The 21,310-nt window shown below is 37.2% G+C and overlaps 1 protein-coding gene across 1 annotated transcript; it reads right to left on the reverse strand.

The window, feature by feature from the left end:
- Nucleotides 1-1,591: 1,591 nt before the first annotated feature.
- On the reverse strand, nucleotides 1,592-6,132 carry LOC141611669 (group 2 truncated hemoglobin 3-2). Its single transcript, XM_074430254.1, has 4 exons — nucleotides 5,829-6,132; nucleotides 5,467-5,597; nucleotides 2,310-2,454; nucleotides 1,592-2,200 (listed from the first exon to the last, which is right to left on the reverse strand). The coding sequence occupies exons 1-4, from the start codon at nucleotides 5,963-5,965 to the stop codon at nucleotides 2,101-2,103; spliced, it is 513 nt and encodes a 170-aa protein (XP_074286355.1). The 5' UTR covers nucleotides 5,966-6,132; the 3' UTR covers nucleotides 1,592-2,100.
- Between the last annotated feature and the right edge of the window lie 15,178 nt (nucleotides 6,133-21,310).

A 21,310-nucleotide genomic window follows, 5' to 3' on the forward strand; every position in this document is an offset into this window, starting at 1 on the left:
TTCGACCCTATAGCCTTTGGGTTACACGAAATCTCTGTAGGATAAGACGATTCCTTTGTCTAAGGCAAGAACAAAGAATAATTAACAATGAGAGTCTTTTTTATTTGCTTTGTTTAATGTCAAACGTAAAAATGCAATTCTTCTGTGAAAAACTTTTTACACGTCGTTATATATATATGTGTATATAAAATACACATATTCTGGATAAGTATGTTGGTTGAAATCCAACCAATCATTAGCAATGATAACTGAATGATAACTGCCAAAGACACATACACACATACGTGAAAATGCAGAGAGGCAGCAACCCCTGTCGGGGATATGTAACCCCTCGGGGACGTACCAAATTTGATAATTTTCAAATTTGTGTTTCTCAATTTTCGTTAAGTATGTGAAATACTTTAACCCCGAGTATATAACCCCGATAGGGGACATAATATACCACGACAACACTTTTATAGTGTCCCTTATCCATTATATACATGAACTCGATATACGATTATATGAGCATACACTCCGTATTCCCGACTCACATTATATCCATTACGAGCTCAAACCGATTTGACATAAGAAACCCGAATACACCTAAATGTACTTGTGATCAAAATCACCAACATACATTGCTAATAGTAATACATTTGGAGGTATCTACAGTTTGCTTTAGTCTAAAATTTAGTCTTATCTGGCTTTCAAGAACATAGTACAGTTGAAATACAACGGAAAAAAATTGCCGACCAAAATGGAAAGTTGGAAGGAGGATTTTGAAGTATGTACGAAGTCCATAAGTTGATCATCCGGGGAAAAAAATGGCAAATTATTGTTAAAGTCCTCGCAAATTCAAACTAAGATCTATTTCATTTATAAGAGTTAAAAAGAATCAAATTCATGACTTCTCGGTTTAAGAGTTGATGCAACTCCTACCGGCTACCACTGGCTTGAAGCAGCTTTGGTGTATATCAGTTGCTCAGGGTGTTGCATTTCGAAGCCTGTCGGGTCATATACGAGTATTTATACTAACAGTGATAATGGTACTTCTTCGATTCTCTTGAATTCACAGCACTTCTGACACAAGAGCTTCTAAACGTAGATCGCCTCTTGCTTCAGACGGGCTGTTTTCCGTCTGAAATAAGACGGACAACAAGTTGCCATATTATAATAAAATGTTGTTATTTTCTGATAACATGTTATCCATTATTTTCATATCATTTTCCAGGTAAAAAGTGACAACTCCGGTTATAACATTTGTCATTAAATAGTTACATTCTATTAAAAAATGACAACATTTTGTCCGTCTTATTTCAAACGGGAAAGAAAAGTTTCCCGTCTGAAATAAGAATTTGCGCTAAACATATTGTCTAGAACACTTTATAACTTGAACCACTTTTTATGTCTAAACTTGGGGTGATAATGAGACGAGATAGGTCGCAAGCAACTCAAGATCGGCTCGGTCTAATCTCTGCTCGCGCAAGATCGGCTTGGGATCGGGCTCGGCTGGAAAGCTTAAAGAGTCAAGCCAAGCAAACGCTGACTCGACTCAAAAAGCCCGCAAGCGGCTCGATCTTGTGTGATTAGATAAGATATTACTAAATTATGCTAATACTCCGTATATTATAAGAACATTTGATCAAAATTATATCTTTGTATCACACATCAAATGCCTTAGTGATTTGCCAAATATTTTTACATATAACCTTGACGCCTTATTATTTAAAATGTCGTTAAAGCTCGCAAGCTTGATAGCAAGCACAATTTTTCAAGCTCAGGTAAGCTCGAGATCGGCTCAAGCTCGAGTTTTGGTTCTTGAGCACAAGCCTAGCAAGGCCAAGCTCGGGCTCGGCTCGCCTCGTTATCACCTCTAGTCTAAACTCTGAAGACATGACATTAAACATCATAGTCCGTGTTGAATACTGCTGCAATTATGCGTCCGAGACCAAGGTTCAAAATTTGAGATATTAGCATCGTCTCCGCTGATCTTTAATGTAAATGTGTACTGCCTTATTGCTATATTTTCACAGAATTTGTAGTAAACTGTAAGTTTGAATAAGTGGCATCTCCGAATGCCAGAATAAGAAGCAAATTAAGTGTGTACGTATAGCAAGTTCACTCTTCTGAAGCCGGTTTTTTTGCTGCATGTTTGCACTGAACTTGCTGGCTTTGAGATTTCAACTCGTCTCCAGCAACGAGAAAGAACGCGGTGTGCCTGAACACGACCAAATGGGATGGATGAATCATGAATGTAATGTGTTATACAGTATGTCCAGAAAAGATGATGAACCGTTACTAGAGCTTAGGCTAAAGGAAAATTTTACCTGAAGAAGTTCATCATCTTAGTCTTTGAGTCGGTGTCAATGTCGGGAGTAGTTTCCAGAGCTTCTTGCATGTGATGCAGCCATCTTTCAGCCGCGTGATGAGTGACAGAGAATGGCCTGTGACGTGCGATCAGTGCTGGATGACCTGCAAAACCGGATTCCATAACAAATTTAGAATTTGTGGGATGAGATGTACAAATGACAAATGTTTAAAGTTCCGCAATACCACAACAAAAAAGTCTTATATCCAAAATTATATTACTCCCGACACTTCACTCACTTGCCGTGTCGCGTATCCGACTGACAAGACACTTTGACCCTTACTTTAGACCACAAAATAGAAAATTCGCACAAAATAGCTGTATCTAACACTTCGACACGTGTCAGACACGACACCGTGTCGAAGAGTCGGAGTAACACAGCTAACAGGACATTAGTCTGATCCTCTACCCAGCAAGCAAAAGATATGTTAAGTTAGCAAGGATCAAACATCATGAGAATTTATTATGCATGGCAACTATAACAACCATGGCAAAAAGCAAAGGATATTTTTTATTTAATGGTATGAGGGGCTTGAATGACAAAAAGTAGAGGAATAAACTGATTAATAAAACATTTACTCTCTCCGTCATGGTGATTTGTTTACATATTCTATATTTAGGTGTCACGGTCATTTGTTTACCTATCTAGTTTGAGCAAATTTTAAGGCGTTTTGGCTAGTGCCTCATCATCCAAGGTACTCCTTGGGCGCACTCAAGGCGCGCTTTTTTAAACTAAGCACTACCCCACCAACGTCGACACCATCACCACCCTTAAAAACCGTCGCCAAAAAACCCCGACCACCAAAATTAAACTCCAACCACCGAAAATTATCAAACAAAAAAACCATAGATCTAGACATTGAGAACACGTGGAATGTGCAGAAAAAGTAATTAGTAATGGATCAAAGGTCGGTGCAGACAGAGGTCGAGGTCGAGGTTGAGGGGTGACTGAGTGAAGGAAGTTAAGGTTGGGCCTTGAGAAGGGTGAAAAACGAAGAGATTATTGGATTGGGATAAGGGTTGTGTTTGGTTAGGTAGGTTTGTGAAGGGTAGAGTTACATGTTTTTTTAATGAATCTTTCTCAAACATACTATTCACAAAAACAATCAACCAAGACAATATTCCTGGGGTTGGGATATGATACGGAGTATAAGATTGGACGCTTAAAACAATAAGAGACCAAACATAATATGACAAGCATGTATGAAGTCCCACTGGATCTATGGGAATATCCTTCGTTGAATTTTTACCATTTTATGAATGCTATTATTTAAAAGTCAAACATGTTAACTGTTACAAACAACATCAGCTTGACTCAAAAGTTTACTCTATGACGGGAGATTGTCAAAATTGTTAGCTGCACGAAAATATACCCTCGCAAATGGATAAAATTCTCATAGAATCCTCCATAAAACAAAATAACTACTTTATATAGTCTCATTGACTCGTTCAGAAAAAATTTAGGCACATAGGTGCCTAGAAAGGGCACTTCCACCTTGACATGATCCCAAAATTACAACTTTTTCATCAAGAATGCATCCACCAAAAGTCCAATCATAAATAATCTCTCACAAATTCAAACTATTTGCGATAACCCTCACTGCTAGTTTGCTACTATGGCTGCAACGTAAAATCAAACGAATTTTCAAATTAATTTCTAGGTCCTTAAATGGGATAGATAAATGGCCATGACTAACCCATCAAACTTTAACAAGAAAGAAACTGGCCAATAATTGCATATAATATGGATGCATAATTCTCTATTTACGGTATAAAACCTGTAAGATGACTGATACCTCACCACATTGAAAGGAAGCATTGGCAATGACAATTTCAAGCAGTATCCAGTATTGTGTACAAAGTTTACTCACTGGCAGAGCAATGAATTGCACTCGTAACCTGAATTTGACCGATTGAACAGAATAATACACGTCTTACCAACTACCTTGACAGGTCGGTACTGCTAATGGAGTCTAGCTTAGCTTAAATTTGTTTCTTTGTAGCCTCTGATTGCATAAAATACGCAGGTTAAATGATACAGACAGATACAATCAACTCTTTCAAAAAGAATAAGAAATGGAAATGTAGCTACACTACTCCAGAAAAAGAATCAAGCTTAAGCCGTCTTGTAAACAGATACGTCGTACATTCTCTTGCCCCTAAAAGAATGTAATATCAGGAATTCCAGGAGTTTCTTTATCCTCTACAAGGTCAAGATGTAAGAACTAACCTTTCCCTGTAAGAAAGTTTTCGGTCCATTTCTCGCCTAGACTTCTTAAAGCTTTCCATCCCGATAGAAAGAAAATCAGCGCTAACACCTTTGCATCTCATAAAACATACGAAGGATTTGAAGTCTCCATTTGGCTACAAATTGACTTCTAATATTAATCCATAAAAATGGGCAAAGTAACAGAAGTTTTCATTTACCAGAATCTGTTTCCTGCTAACGGCCCTCATTATATTACAGAGTACATTGTAATAACAGTTCAAAGATAGAGCCAATTTACTTCAATGACACCGTAAGAAAAACCCTCCCCACCAAAAGACACCACCAACACATGTCCATACATGTAGCTAATCAAATCGAAAATCCGATAGACCACTTAGACATTCATACACATAGATACCTCATATGCTGCTAAATCGGAAATCCCTTCGACCACCTAGACATTCATACATAGATACCTCATATGCTACTAATCAACAGACAATCTCACAATCACGCTATCCCTCCATTTGAACAAAAAAAATCCAATCACTTGATCATACAACTAATGGGTGCCTATTAATCTATAAACACCATTGGTTCAGCTCTCATTCGGCGATATTCAAACTATTTCTTAATTGTTTTCACCAAAGCATTCATTAGAGACCTCCTCAATCCTCTGAGAAGTTTCATAATTGTATAAAAAAAACTTTGATTCAATCCAAAAAGAACAGAACTTTCAACCATAACATTACAAAGATCACACATTCACACAAAACGAATATAAACTACAAAACTTTCCGATCATTTGTTTGCCTTTGATTAAAGTACCCCTCAGTAAACAAAAGAAATAGACAAAATGATTGGGACGGAGGGAGTAACAATAATATTGAAGAAGATAATTAATTACCTCTTCTCTGAGAAAAGAGGGGTGGGCCCCCCATTCTTTGCACAAAAAACTCATATTGATTCTGAATAGCATCCTCTTTCTTTGAATTTGCAAAAATTGACCTGAACCATTCCTCTTCATCATCATATACCCTAACATAATTCATCATCATCATCATCATCATCATCATATATAAAATGAACAAAAACCCAGTTTAAAAAATCAACTATCAACATCATCATACAATATACTCCCTCCATTATAGCGAATTCCATATGTTTGATTAAAATACGTATCCATGACCATGTATGATGTATTGAATAAACGTATGAAATTAAATAAATAAAAAATGAAGAAAAAGATGGAAAGTTTAGAAAGCAAACCTAGTGTAGAAGTTGGTGGAAAGATTGACAAAGGTTTGAAGACCTAATTTATCAAAAAGATTGGTTTCATCAATAGAAAATGCGTCCTTTGGGTCAACCCCACTATACTCTGAAGCCTTCTGCTGAAGTGACTGCATTTTTTATTGTTCTTCGAGTGGTATACAGTTTGTGATAGTGGGAATTGCGTGGAGAGAACGAGGTTTTATTATAAGAAAGATGAAGGAATTTGAATATGAATATGAATATGAATATGAATATGAATATGAATATGAATATGAATATGAATATGCTCTGTGTTTGCATGAACAATGAAGTAATGAATGAGTTAAATATGGTGTGTAATGTTGTACTTCCTCCATTCAACTCCACTCTACCACTTTCTTTTTTCACGTTTGCCAACGCGTGTTTTACGCGCTAAATATCGTTAGCTACGTATTTGCAAAAATTATAAAAGTTAGATATTTTTAATGTACTCGTAAAGACAAATCAAACAAGATCCCACATGAATATATTTCCAATTACGTATCGAGAGAAAATCGAAATTGAATACATAATCGTGAATAGTGCACAAAAATGAAATAGGTAGAGTGGAGTTGAATGGAGGAAGTAATTGATTTTGGGGACTTGGTGTTGCTCATTCTCATTGGTGGGTTTACAAATGAGTTGAAAAAGATACTTGAAACTTGAAAGTATGAAACTGTGGGCGTGGTTCAACTCAGTAAGTTACTTCTCAATGGCTCATGCCCTCATCGAATGGTTGTAGATTTAGTTAGGGATAAAAAAGCAATTGAATAAGATCTAAATAAATGTAAATTCTTATTTTTTTAAAAGGTCACTTTTTGTCTAACACAAAATCTCATTTGTGACCAACACTATCCGTCACTTTGGAGTGACGGATACCATTTTACCTCACAAAGTACCCACTTTTTCTCTCTCTGCAAAACTATTCATGTGGTCCCCTTTCTCCACTAACCCATTTTGTTACCATTTTAACTCACAAAATATCCGCCACAAATGGTGACCCGTCACAAGGGAGACCAATTGTTTGTCTAAAGCTTTAAACGATTAAGTATGACCATTTTATGGTTAAATGGAGCTACAATGGTATAGCTAGTGTGTTACGCTTATGGTAACTTATTTTTCAATAGTGGTTACATTTAACTGTACAATATTTTCAAAATCCGTCTTATTACTTCAGACCAACATAGTCAAATTTAAAGCAGGACCAACTATTGAATATATATAATATAATAAAGGTTGTGAGAAGAACACAAATTCTCATTATAGACGGACACTATCCGTCTATAGCTATAGACGGATAGTGTCCCTCTCACAAATGAAAATGGGTAGTGCAAGTGGGTGGGAAATGGATACCCCCACTTGCACTATCCACTTTCATTTGTGAGAGGGACACTATCCGTCTATAGTTATAGACGGATAAGATGGATAGTGTCCGTCTTTAATGAGACGGATTGTGAGAAGAAATTGGAAAAAATGAAGTTGATATATTTCCCGGTGCAAGTATTGTCAAAAAACAAAAAGGGTGTTATTATGTGGATTATGAAGACATGATGTGCTTAGAATGGTGGCATGGACCAAGAGAAAAAGGAACATACATCGAATGTACTACCTCTAATTTTATAGTTTTTGAGCATATATGTATTTTTTTGAGCTTATTACCTCCAACTTTATTTGTTTTTGAGCAAATGTGTATTTTTTTTAGCATAATAAAGTTTATAAGTTAGATTTTAATATTTTTTCCGTCAAAACATAAATTTAACTAAACTTATATGTAATGTTTTTGAGTTTTATTGTAATTTTTTAGAGCTTAATGTTTAAGTGAATAAACTCGGAAACTTTATAGTGAAACTCAGAAACTTTAAAACAAAACTCAAAAACTTTATTATAATGCTCAGAAACTATAGAATTGGAGGTAGTACATCAGATGTATAATCCTCTTACTGCATGGACCAACCATTTGTCAAAACATTTCTCATGTTCTCAGCCGATTCCTAAAGCCATTAAAATTAACTCGGTAAAACTTTGGCTTAAAATCAGCTTAATGTCCGTCTATAATGAGAATTTGTGTTATATCATACTTCCTCCATTTTTCTATGTTTGCCCCATTTCATTAAAATATACCTCACATTTCATTATTTTATGGGGCAAACATAGGAAATTGGAGGGAGTATATTTTTGCTCGCCTCTAATTACCATCAACATCTTTATTACTATTAGCATAGTAGTGTCACATCAATAACAGACTAACATATCTTCGCCATGTCATCTTTGCATGATATAACTAGTGAATTGCTGATGACTTAAGTATTACAAAATAATTTCACCCTTTTGCCCATTAAACAACTTTTACTTAAGTTGATAAGTTTGCACATCTAATTTTTCAAATATAAGCTCACAAGTCACAAGGTATACGAAGAATGATTAGAATTAAGGAAACATATGTGTCAGGAGATCCTAGTGTTGGCCTCTTAGGAGAATCAACTGGAAAAACTTTTGAATATTATGTACAATATTCAAAACAAGAAGACTCTGCCAATTCATATGCCCTTATGAAAGTAGTATAAATAGGGAAGCTTGGTACCTTATGTATTCAAGCTAAGTTCAATCAAAAGAAAAAAAAAATACTTCTCTTATAAAATCCCTCTATTTAAACTACTTCATAGGATAAGCATGCATCATACACCTTGCACACCTAGGTGTTACACTTTGCACTTTTGCTAAGACACTTTTCTTGCTTATTTATCTTACACCTAACACTTATATATTGCTACACCTAGCGTACATGATTAATACATAAATTTTCCACCACCAGAATTTGAGGAAGAAAATTCAAAACATTCTTGGAAAAATCAAAAATCCAGTCATCAAAAATCTAGATGGTTCAACAAACCAAATAAGTGATGCAGAAGCTGAAGGAAAAGTAGATCTATATACTTACATATTCATATATGATTTAATTTAATTTGTCATAAAATTAATGATTGATCATATGCATGCAAACATTAAAACAAAATAAGGAAGAAACATTGTTCTTACATTGTGATTTTCGGTTTAATGGGCACAAGAGAGATCACCTTTCTCCCTTGTTCTTGAGCTTTCCCTTTTGGATGAACTAAGACTCAAGTGTAGGATCTCTCCCAAGGATTTATACCCAAAGCTTACTCTTAATTAAAATTAATATTATAGTTACTAGTACAATATTAATCTTGTAGAAAAATGACCCAAAAATATTATAAAACACTTAATATTTTCGGTTTTGGGAGAGAAGAAGAAGAGAGCTTTTTGTCTCTCTAGAATTCTTATTTTTGGATGAGTAAAAAAATGAATTGCACTAACTACATTTTAGTGTATTATTAGGTAAATAAGATGAAAAACCATAATGGTTTTTCCATCTCAAAAACCGGGTGGAAGGGGGGGATTTAGGGGAGCCAATGCATGCTTGTGTTGTTCTTTACAATAAGCATTAGGTTGCAAGGCTAGTCTAGTAGGCAATAATCATCATGCCCTCCACTAATATAATCAACATATAATTAGCTTAATCCTCCTCTAATTTTCGGTACACACAATAAAATGGAACCCATTTTATTTTGTCAATTTTCTCAATATGTCACATGTCATATGTAACATAAATTTGTTATGTATTTTTAACATGTTAAAAATCAACGTATTAATAAAAATACGTCATATACAAAAATCAACTTAGTAATTCATAATTACTTGTACCAAAATATTTCTCCAATTATAAATCACAATAAATTGTATTTATAATAATTCATTCAATTTAATTGTTTCTTTAAACAATAATTTCATCTGAGTAATGATACAATTCAATTACTCAGACCGTATCTCATTTAATCAAATTTCAATGTGATACGTAAATTTTACTTCCAAAATCGTCCGTCAATTTTCAAGTAATTTAATTAACTCGTAACGTTATACGATTAATTAAATGATCAATTAAGAGTGTTGCCCTATAGGTATGACCTAGGGGGTCAACTGATCACCACCGTCGCACGACAGTAATGTCAAACTCTAGTCAGCCAATCATTACCGATATATGTTGACCAGTTGACAGTAAAAATTACTTCCCAATTGTATTCTTTATAATGAGATTTAAACATGTGATCATCATGATCAACAGTCGTGATCGCATTATTGTCGGAGGACACATATTCCAACAATCTCCCACTTGTCCTCGACAAGTGTGCGTCACCAATTCTCTTGTCCTATTACTATCTCCCACTCAATGCAAGGTGTCGTTCAGGTCGTACTTGCAAGTGATCATATCGAGAGTGGTTTCCTCGATCTGGAGAATAACTGATTGACCGGATTTATCTATCATAGATACCTTCCGAGCGTGGCCACGCATTTCCAGTTCATTACTCCTCGAGTGGCCCTGAGATATTGTTATAACCCTAACTAGGGGTGGACAATTCCTATCGCACTCATTCCCTTCGACTAGCCACAGCCATCATAACCCAAAATATGCCCATTTGACCCCATTTACGAAGGTCGTAGTAACACAAATCAAAGTTAATCTGAAACTGTGCCATCTTAGGTGAATAGTCTTTAGTAAAAAGAATCGACTCATTCGAATACTATAGTAGCTCTCGCCACGACCAGGCTATATAAATTTGTCAGAACTCTATAAGCGGTCATTAGGCCCGACAAAATGTTCCTAACAGTCTGCCTATGTGATCGACTAGTCATGTAACACCCCCATACTCCAAGTGCCTTACCAGGACCACTCAGGTATAAGGATACTACCATCTCGGTTGCCCGAGGTACTGAATATCATAAGACAATAAAGAAACGTACTTTTAAAGTAATTATAGATTAAGTGATTACATGTTCAAACCCAAAACTAATAAAAGGAATTACAAGGTTCTCATACGGTCTACAGCTAAAACTATCAAAGCTACTAGACTTCGTCGACACAAAGCGGAAGACTTCTAAGCGCCACGTGATGACTCATCCCGGCCTATCCCATACGCGTCATATCACACTCCGCTCAATAATCGCTCACCACCCCGAATGGATCACCACAGTTTTTAAAACATTTAAACGGGGTCAATACTAATCACACAATTCAATACATATATCAACAATAAGATAAAAACCTTAACCGTCACACACACACAACCAACCAACTCCAATCACCTCAATCATTGATCGTCCACTTTGGACCAGCCCGCCGATGGGGGACCGCAGCCGTTCCCACCTAAGCCCCGCTCATCATACCGAGCGATAACCCTGTCCCATTAATGTGCACATCCCCTTCCGTGGCGGGTTCCACGAAGGGCGAAACTAGGGCGTGAAGTCACTCCCGCAAGTGACCCCACTCAGCCGAGAACGCATCTCGAGAACTATCAACAGCAATCACAACCACAAACACAAGACAATCATCATACCAAACAACTAACTACAAAGACATCACCAATATCCCATTATGGGACTAATACCGAGTAGGAAATCCTACCCGGAAAGCACAATGATCGAGACGGTATCCACAATTTGTACCAAAAAGTCCCTTCTACGAACCCTCCTCCTATCATATAACACATAGAGTCTACACATCACAAACTACACACAAAACCCCCAATCTCTAAATTAGGGTTTAACCAAACTTAACAAAACATTATAAAAATTATATTAAAAGCTTACCCTCGACGCAGGGAACTCAACGATACAAACAACGACACGAACCGACCGTCTCGAACTCGGAATTGCTAAGAATGCGATTAGGAAGATGAACTGGTTGCTTTCTCTCTTAAACGGGGTTTTAGGTTTTGTAAAAGTGATTTAAAACAATGACGACTATGTTTAAATACCTTAATCGCATAATTAACAAAACCCGAGAAAACTCCCCGTAAAAACGGACACTCGATCGAGTACCCAAGGTACTCGATCGAGTACCCTAGTTACTCGATCGAGTACCCCACCTACTCGATCGAGTACACAACAGTCGAAACTATTTTATCTCGCAACTTACCCTTACTCGACAGAGTAAGGGCTACTCGATAGAGTACCCCAAGACTTATAAATACGGAGTATTACAGTCTTCCCTCCTTAAAAGGAACTTCGTCCCCGAAGTTCAACCCATACATAAAAACAACCATACAGACTCGACCAAGACACAACAACCTAGCTAAGGACTCAAGAACTCGACCGAACATAGAACAAGAACTCTTAACACCCACTCCACCAACTATGTTTACTTCCACAACATGACTCACTATATCGTATCTACCACATATATATCTCTCACGACACCAACTCCATACATAACCAACTACCATCCTCTAATGCTGCTAGCTCCATAATATCATCAACTATCAAATCCAATACCAAGACACTCATAGACATCAAACGGGATGTTACATTCTACCACCCTTAAAAGGAACTTCGTCCTCGAAGTTTACTCACACTTGTAACCTCATCATCCAACTGTCAACACTAGTGAAATGTTCTCATACTCCTAAACATCACGCTACTACAAGCACGGTCATGACCTTTAATAAAATCACCCACAACACGAATCGTTCTTTTATTCTACATCAAGACTCAATTTCCGAATATATTATCCTATGTACAACCATCAAAATCTGTTTTATCGCATCCTACTCCTCTTAAGACAAATGTTACGTCCTCGTAACTCACTAATACCAAACCATATCTATATCTCATTACCCTCTGTACCATCACATGTCAAGGATAACTGTCTATAAACCAAACACTCACCATTCTTATATCCAAGGCTCCCATGCATAACATTTCCCATTCCTCAACTCATTCGGCATAGCACCTAACCTATACCATAAACTCGTAGCAATTCACCATACCCACTCTTCATTATTACTGCCAAACAACATACCTCTCTACGTAAGGCACTTATCTCCCAGAAGCATAACTCACGGTCCGCACTCGTTACGTACACGCACACTAGATCCTCAAGTTCTTTCTTTCATTACCGCAAAACTCATACACAACTTAATCATGACACTAATTCCCCCAACACCCTACACTCACTGTCTCAACAAAAGATTATGAACTACCTGCCGCTTTCAGATCATTACCACACATGTTCCACGAATCATTTTCCATTACCATGTCTACCGATGTCTCATCTGAAAACAAGATCAAAATTACTGTAACAACCTCTCACAACCGTGTCCCATCAACAGATTATCACTATCCCATGACAACAACGAAACATATACAACTCTATTTCACATCATACTCTACCTCATTCCCAACTTAACCTGGTAAAGAAAACATGAATAAGCAAGACAACTGTCTATCAGCACAAACTGACACTCGCAGAGAGCAACATCAAACAAAACAACAATCTATGTATAACTGGTATGTACTTTCGAAACCCGAATCATAATCATCCCGCCTACTCCACCACAACCGGTGACGGCATCACAGCACCGCCACCAACAGCCACACCGTAGTGCGAAAATACCCGCATCACAGCACTATGTACCGTGCCCGGATCACCACCCGAGGCACCACAACCACACCGATAGACATCACAACTGCATACAATTCCCTTAAATACTGACTTAGCATGACTTCTCAGACAAGAAAAACTTACTCAAATCCACTTTATTAAATCACCACGCAACATATTATATGGATAAACAGATAAGCATCTCATGAACATCCTCTCTGCCATTTCCCGGAATACACATGCGTTATCAATACACATAAAATTATAACTAGCCATGTCAAATCAATCAAATTATTACCTTTTTGGGTATCATTCAATTACCGTGTCCAACATATATATTACAGAACATTCATAAAACAACTTTATAATTATCACACCATACCCCTTCTTGTGAGGTCAGAACCTCACACACACATTTACACATATCATAGACCCGTAATCACAACCAACTAGTCAATCCTGACCACGTAAGTCACCACTCGAAAAAGGTTACCTGCCGCCCGAGTTTAACTCATATGCCCCTCATAACATATTCCCCCAGTCGCACAACCATCATTTCCTGCCAAATATAATCACACCTTCACTATTCAACTAATAGCGTCCGCCTCATCTAACCACATCTTATACCCTCTCACAATTATACACAATAATCAGGTCCCTACCAAATCAACCTCTTTAGACTTGTTACCTTTCTAATATACCATCACTCTTGACCACTAGTGATAACACCACAATGCCACCGCTGCTCGTATATCAAATCTCTTACACTTATATCAAAATAACATGGTTTTTCTCCTATTTTTGGTTAACATTGCAAATAACGAACATCAAACCCATCCACAAAATTACCTCAACATTATTCCCAATGCTATCTTATTTGTACTATCATCCAACTCTCCACCAAATATCTCGTATCGTGCCAATACTCCACCAACTTCTTACTCCCTTAATTCCTCGAAACTCATTATCAATCATGTTGACCTGAAACTCCTATATAACCTTTAGCTAACATCCTCGTGATATCATCACATATTTCGATGATTTCTTATATTTATATCACATAGCTCCGGTGAACATTTCCCTCAGCTTACTTTTATCCTTCTTTTCTCTTTACACTCAATAATACCAATGAATAGTTCAACTCCTTATTCCTTCTAGCTAACTCTTTAGAAATCTGGTTACCCCTTCGTTGCTCCAAAACTTAATTCCATTACTTTCTACCGACATCATCTCACTCTTTCTTACCATGGATCTTCTCTTATTATGCTATCACTCATACTTGCCACTAATCTATCCATAGAACCAACATTTAATGTTCAAACGATTGCATCCCCCTTTTTACATCTCTAGAAATCAGAATTCATTTAATACCGTTAATTACCCAAGGAAATCACACAGTAGTTTTATCTTTTAATAAACCAAACCTCCCAAACTCACTCACTGTCTACAAATACACCTCGCAACATGTCTCCACAAAGTTCACTATATATTACTCTTCTCAACCCCCTTTAAACGAACTTTCACTACATAAATCCATAACCCACACGACTCCTAACCATTTCCCTCCTTAACTCTTTACACATCTCAAGCTGCCACTTTCCACATTCTTACTTTCAATCTTTTCATTCTCACGTTCATTATACTCACATCATCCCTTGTCTATATTCACTTATTTTTACATTACTCAACCCACAATCATATCACTCATCCCGTCTCGCAAAACGTGCGCCATGCCTCAATAAACTATACCAATCTTCCTTTTTTTTTTTTTTTCACCATCTATCATAATCACATATAACTCATGTCCTCCCCACCGAACTCATACTCATCATAGTGCCACTCCTTACATCATAAGATTGGGTAACTTACGCTTCAGGACCAACACATACGTAAAACAATGCATAAAGAAGTAATACAACGCCTTTGAATTAAACGTAATATGCAACGAATGTCAAAAGACAAACATATGACCCGAAATACGCATATGACCTGCACAGACCCCACTCGATCGAGTACCAGAACCTACTCGATCGAGTTGAGGCTACTCGATCGAGTGCCCAACATGCTCGATCGAGTGCCCCGACTCTTAACCCAAACGGACCTTCGATCTCGACTTACTCGACCGAGTAGCCCGGCTACTCGATCGAGTGACCCCATACTCGATCGAGTGCCCGAGGTACTCGATCGAGTGCCCAAAACACGATTCTGGTCAAAATAACGACAAGTACCCACTCGATCGAATCAAACCCACTCGATCGAGTCATGCAGACTCGTGAATACTACTCGAATGTTATCTCACATACCCTAACGTACTATGCATTCATTATTATTTCAACATTATGATTACAACTACGCATTCAAATATGCGCGACTCCTCATACAATCAACAAGATAATCTACCTCGTGTTATCAAGTGCCACGTTATAAACAACCATCATGCTTTTCATCCAATTCGTTATATAAAACACATATCATTGAATCTCTATTCTTCATGTTACTACTTACCAACAGCCAAACATTATCATCTATCATGCTCATATAACATTCAACTTTCAATCATGTATTACCCGCATATTTTAAATTTTCATAACTTTTCATAACACAAACCACACCCATACACTAAAAATCCTATTCCCATGTTGCTAACACAACAACATTACAAATCCACTTCATCACACATCATCATATACGAACTACTTTCTTTTTCTACCATATCATTCATCATTCTCATATACTTTTCCAACGATTCCAACCAACATGTCAACCAACTATCATGCAACATGCTTTCAACAAACCATATACAGCACAATTAACATACACGTCGCACATATACACACAGACTCCACGTTCCCATACTATGTGACTGGCTTAAGTATCATGGGGCCAAGATTTTGAAGTGAGGGCGCCTACTCACCCAAAACCTAGCATCAGCCGGGGCTCCCATTACACATACACCAGGTTCATTTTATTAGACTCCCTATGTTCATTATGTTCATTTGTTACAGGTTCCAAAATCGTCGCTCTGATACCATTTGTAACACCCCCATACTCCAAGTGCCTTACCAGGACCACTCAGGTATAAGGATACTACCATCTCGGTTGCCCGAGGTACTGAATATCATAAGACAATAAAGAAACGTACTTTTAAAGTAATTATAGATTAAGTGATTACATGTTCAAACCCAAAACTAATAAAAGGAATTACAAGGTTCTCATACGGTCTACTGCTAAAACTATCAAAGCTACTAGACTTCGTCGACACACGGAAGACTTCTAAGCGCCACGTGATGACTCATCCCGGCCTATCCCATACGCGTCATATCACACCGCTCAATAATCGCTCACCACCCCGAATGGATCACCACGTTTTTAAAACATTTAAACGGGTCGAGACTAATCACACAATTCAATACATATATCAACAATAAGATAAAACAGATGACTTAAGCGTCACACACACACAACCAACCAACTCCAATCACCTCAATCATTGATCGTCCTTTGGACCAGCCACGCCATGGGGACCGCAGCCGTTCCCACCTAAGCCCCGCTCATCATACCGAGCGATAACCCCGTCCCATTAATGTGCACATCCCCTTCCGTGGCGGGTTCCACGAAGGCGAAACTAGGGCGTGAAGTCACTCCCGCAAGTGACCCCACTCAGCCGAGAACGCATCTCGAGAACCATCAACAAAGCAATCACAACCACAAACACAAGACAATCATCATACCAAACAACTAACTACAAAGACATCACCAATATCCCATTATGGGACTAATACCGAGTAGGAAATCCTACCCGGAAAGCACAAACTGTGATCAGACGGTATCCACAATTTGTACCAAAAAGTCCCTTCTACGAACCCTCCTCCTATCATATAACACATAGAGTCTACACATCACAAACTACACACAAAACCCCAATCTCTAAATTAGGGTTTAACCAAACTTAACAAAACATTATAAAAATTATATTAAAAGCTTACCCTCGACGCAGGGAACTCAACGATACAAACAACGACACGAACCGACCGTCCGAACTCGGGAATTGCTAAGAATGCGATTAGGAAGATGAACGGTTGCTTTCTCTCTTAAAAGGGTTTTAGGTTTTGTAAAAGTGATTTAAAACAATGACGACTATGTTTAAATACCTTAATCGCATAATTAACAAAACCCGAGAAAACTCCCCGTAAAAATAGGACACTCGATCGAGTACCCAAGGTACTCGATCGAGTACCCTAGTTACTCGATCGAGTACCCCACCTACTCGATCAAGTACACAACAGGTCAGAAACTATTTTATCTCGCAACTTACCCTTACTCGACAGAGTAAGGGCTACTCGATAGAGTACCCCAAGACTTATAAATACGGAGTATTACAAGTCATCTCACATGACTCTATGACACTTGAACTTGCCATCAATCGCATCACACTCTAGTCACTTCGAGACGTCACCTCATGTAAGTAACTATGGGCAAATACAATGTTAATCCATGTTCACTTTAACGGGATTCAATTGTCTCCACAACCCGTTTGGATATAACAATGTACAAGGTGAGTTAATAATAACTCAAACGACAAATGTCGACATCACACTCGGGTAGTCAATATCATATTACAACCTTGTGATGTATATCGTAAGTGTAAACACTTATTGATTGCAATAGAAGTTTAACATGCCATGTGTCCAAGTGTTCAAACTTCTTACACTTGCATTTTCTTTTACATTCATGTTCTCTCTCATAGCATGAACCTTACCAAGTACACATCAAGGTTCCCGACCTCGGTTTTGGTTCTTTATCTTGAAAGAACTTTCTTATCGATTATCACATAACGAACAAATTTGTGGTGAATGATATAACTTGTACTGATCAAGTACTCCATCCACACACAATGCACTAGGTACATGTTTTGTAGAGTCTTGCAACAATTTGCCAAGACGATTGGCCTAGCACTTCTCACAAGTCCTAGCATAGTTAGGAAAGATTAGTTTTGAGTAACTTCTTATTCAACTAAGTATCTTTCCAAAACTTCTTATTTCTCTTTCTAGGCTTGAAAGATTTAGGATTCTCATAAATCCTTACATGTGCTCGAATTTTCATTAATATGCGCAATCTCTTGACACATATAAGAGCATTCTGACAAACACCGAAATCGCTCATCGGATTGTACTCGAGAATTCATGACGTTTCTATTTTGGCTTACCAATGAATCATCATGCTCTTATGCATATGATTCACTATTGGACATGTGCATGATTATTCTAATGGCGGAAACATTAGTTACTAATAATCATGAGATCAACCATTCATAGGTTCAATGAACGACCATGACTGCTAATGGCAATTCCATTTTCATCTATATGAATAACCTATGTGTATGTTGATATGATGTGTATTTCTTAATACTAATCCAATATTTCTTGTCGTAATTGGATTCATCATAGTCCAAATTCATCCAGAATTGAAAACTCAAAACTTCCTCTATGAAGGAAAGTGTTAGCTCGTCATTCTTTAATGAGTGGTGAGTTGTAAACATTCAAAGGATGATAGCTCCCACTAAATTCCATGTCTTCACATGATAATTTCCTAACTCCCACTCAATTCCACATATTTTGAAATTGACTTCTCAATCGAAACTTTTCAAGAATTGAAATATAAATTGCATTGCCAAGTTATTAAGATAAAACCATATATGTTCCCATCATATCCCTTCAAAATACCTATTTCGAAGAGGTCTCATTTTAACCTTACGGAAAGAGATTTTAAATCTCTAACACACTCATGTCATAATGATGTGTAACAATGTCGTTATTCAAATATAAATAATATCTAGAACACGTCCTTCGAAATACCCTTTCGGAAGGAGGTTTAACCATTTCATAATGAGGTTAAGCAATGACATTTGCGTGGTTAAAACTTGGCCATTGAAGATATCGGTATATCAATCTTTGCAACTCGATCATAACTAGTATGTTACTATGATTCATTTAGGCTCTTAAGTAAATCTTAAGGTTGAAACTATTGGTCAAAATTTATCATATAGAACTTAGTCAAAACTTGTTAAGACTTTACATTAGTCATTTTTCTTCCAAAACTTTCTTTTGGTCTCCTCGTGTAGTTATCATAAGAATATGATCTTTCGATTACTTCACTTGGTCTCTTTTGTCATATAGAACTTACTTGAGACCATAGATCTCATCTATTTGGTATACTATGTAAATATATATACCTTCATTCAAATCATTCTTTCTTGCGTAGATCTCATATACACAGTCATTTTTCTTCGTGTGTTGTGTCCTCATTTTTCTCCCACTCTATCTTTAGAATAAATACACTATAGATTCAAAGATAGCATATGAGACACAAATAATGATGTTGAAGTTATAAGGAGAACTATCTCATAGATAGACTAATAGTTTTAGATTTCATATGTGTACTTGGTGATTGACATACCTTTAAGAGAGTTCATAGACTCAAAAACGCTTTATAAATGATCATAAACAAGCCTTAAGCATGTGGACATATAATGAAACCCGTCATTATATTTGTCTATTAGATCACTTTAAGTGAACAATCATGTGTTTCTAAGAACAAGCATTTAAACATGAATTTTAGAACAAAAGGATAAAATGATAAAACGGGTGACTTGGGTTGAAAACCAAGTCACCATTATCCAAAATACAACTCATTATCCAAAATACCTTTCCATGTCGAACACGGAAACTTAAGGTTCTAAAATCCAAAACATAATTTAAAATAAGACAATGAAAAGCAAAGCTCCATGAAAGCTATCCCTAGCTTCTTGATGGTTTCTCATGCTTGCTTTTCCTTTCCCTTGTCTTTGCTTGGTGGAGGCCCTATTTACAAATAAAAAGGGAGATACATTATCACAACTTTGCATCATAATACCATAGTTGATTTAGAAACATAAAAGAAGGATAGTCAATTACCTACTGGAGTAATCTTTCCAGCCTTAATATCACCAAGGTATTTGGAACAATTTCTTTTCCAATGTCCCATACCATTACAATAATGGCATTTATCAAAAGGACCCTTCTTGATTTTTGAAGTGCTAGCTTCACAAGTCTTAGCTTTGGTGAATGTGGGAGTTTGCTTCTTACCCTTCCTCCCATTCTTCTTGAACTTCCCCTTACTCTTAGTGCTTATGTTAAGCACATCTTTTGGAGGGTTCACATTTAACCCCATGTCCCTCTCGGCTTGCACAAGTAACTTGTGCAATTCTTCAAGAGACACATCCTTGTCTTGCATGTTAAAATTCACCCGGAATTAAACATATGCTTTGACTTTGGACAAGGAGTGTAGAATCCTATCTACAATGAGTTCTTTGGGGATTTCAACCTTTTGAATTTTCAAGGTCTTGACAAGCTCCATAAGTTTGAGCCCATGAGGGCTAACCTTTTGGCCCTCTTTGAAGTCGAGATCAAAGAATGCCGCGGCCGCCTCATATTGGACGATCCGCGGAGTTTGTGAAAACATGGTCACAAGTTTGGAGTAAATCTCATTAGCATTGCCCATTTTAAAGGCTCTCCTTTGGAGGTCCGCCTCCATCGCAAATATTAAGACATTTTTCATTGCGGCGGACTCCTTTTGGTAAGCCTCATATGCTTCCCTAGTGGCGGTAGTCGACCTAGTAGTAGGTTCGGGTGGAGAGGCCTCGGTAAGGTAACGAAGCTTGTCGTCGCCTTGGGCGGCCAATTTGAGTTGGGCATCCCAATCGGAGAAATTTGACCCATTCTTTTCAAGTTTACATCGATCCATGAAGGATCGGAGCCAAGAAGTATTAGTGAGAGGCGTGGCGTTTGGTGTTGGTGTTGCCATTTGTTATGAGAAAAAGAAGTGGTCTACAAAACAAAATATAAGGAGTAAAACAAATGTCGTTTTAATAACAATACTCGTAAAAATTCAATTTAAACAAGTTTTATGCATTTTTCTAGTGACCTCTACCCAACTAGATAAATGATTCCAAGACCCAAATTCATAT

Source organism: Silene latifolia, chromosome 11 (assembly GCF_048544455.1).
Source record: "Silene latifolia isolate original U9 population chromosome 11, ASM4854445v1, whole genome shotgun sequence".
NCBI classification, from domain to species: domain Eukaryota; kingdom Viridiplantae; phylum Streptophyta; class Magnoliopsida; order Caryophyllales; family Caryophyllaceae; genus Silene; species Silene latifolia.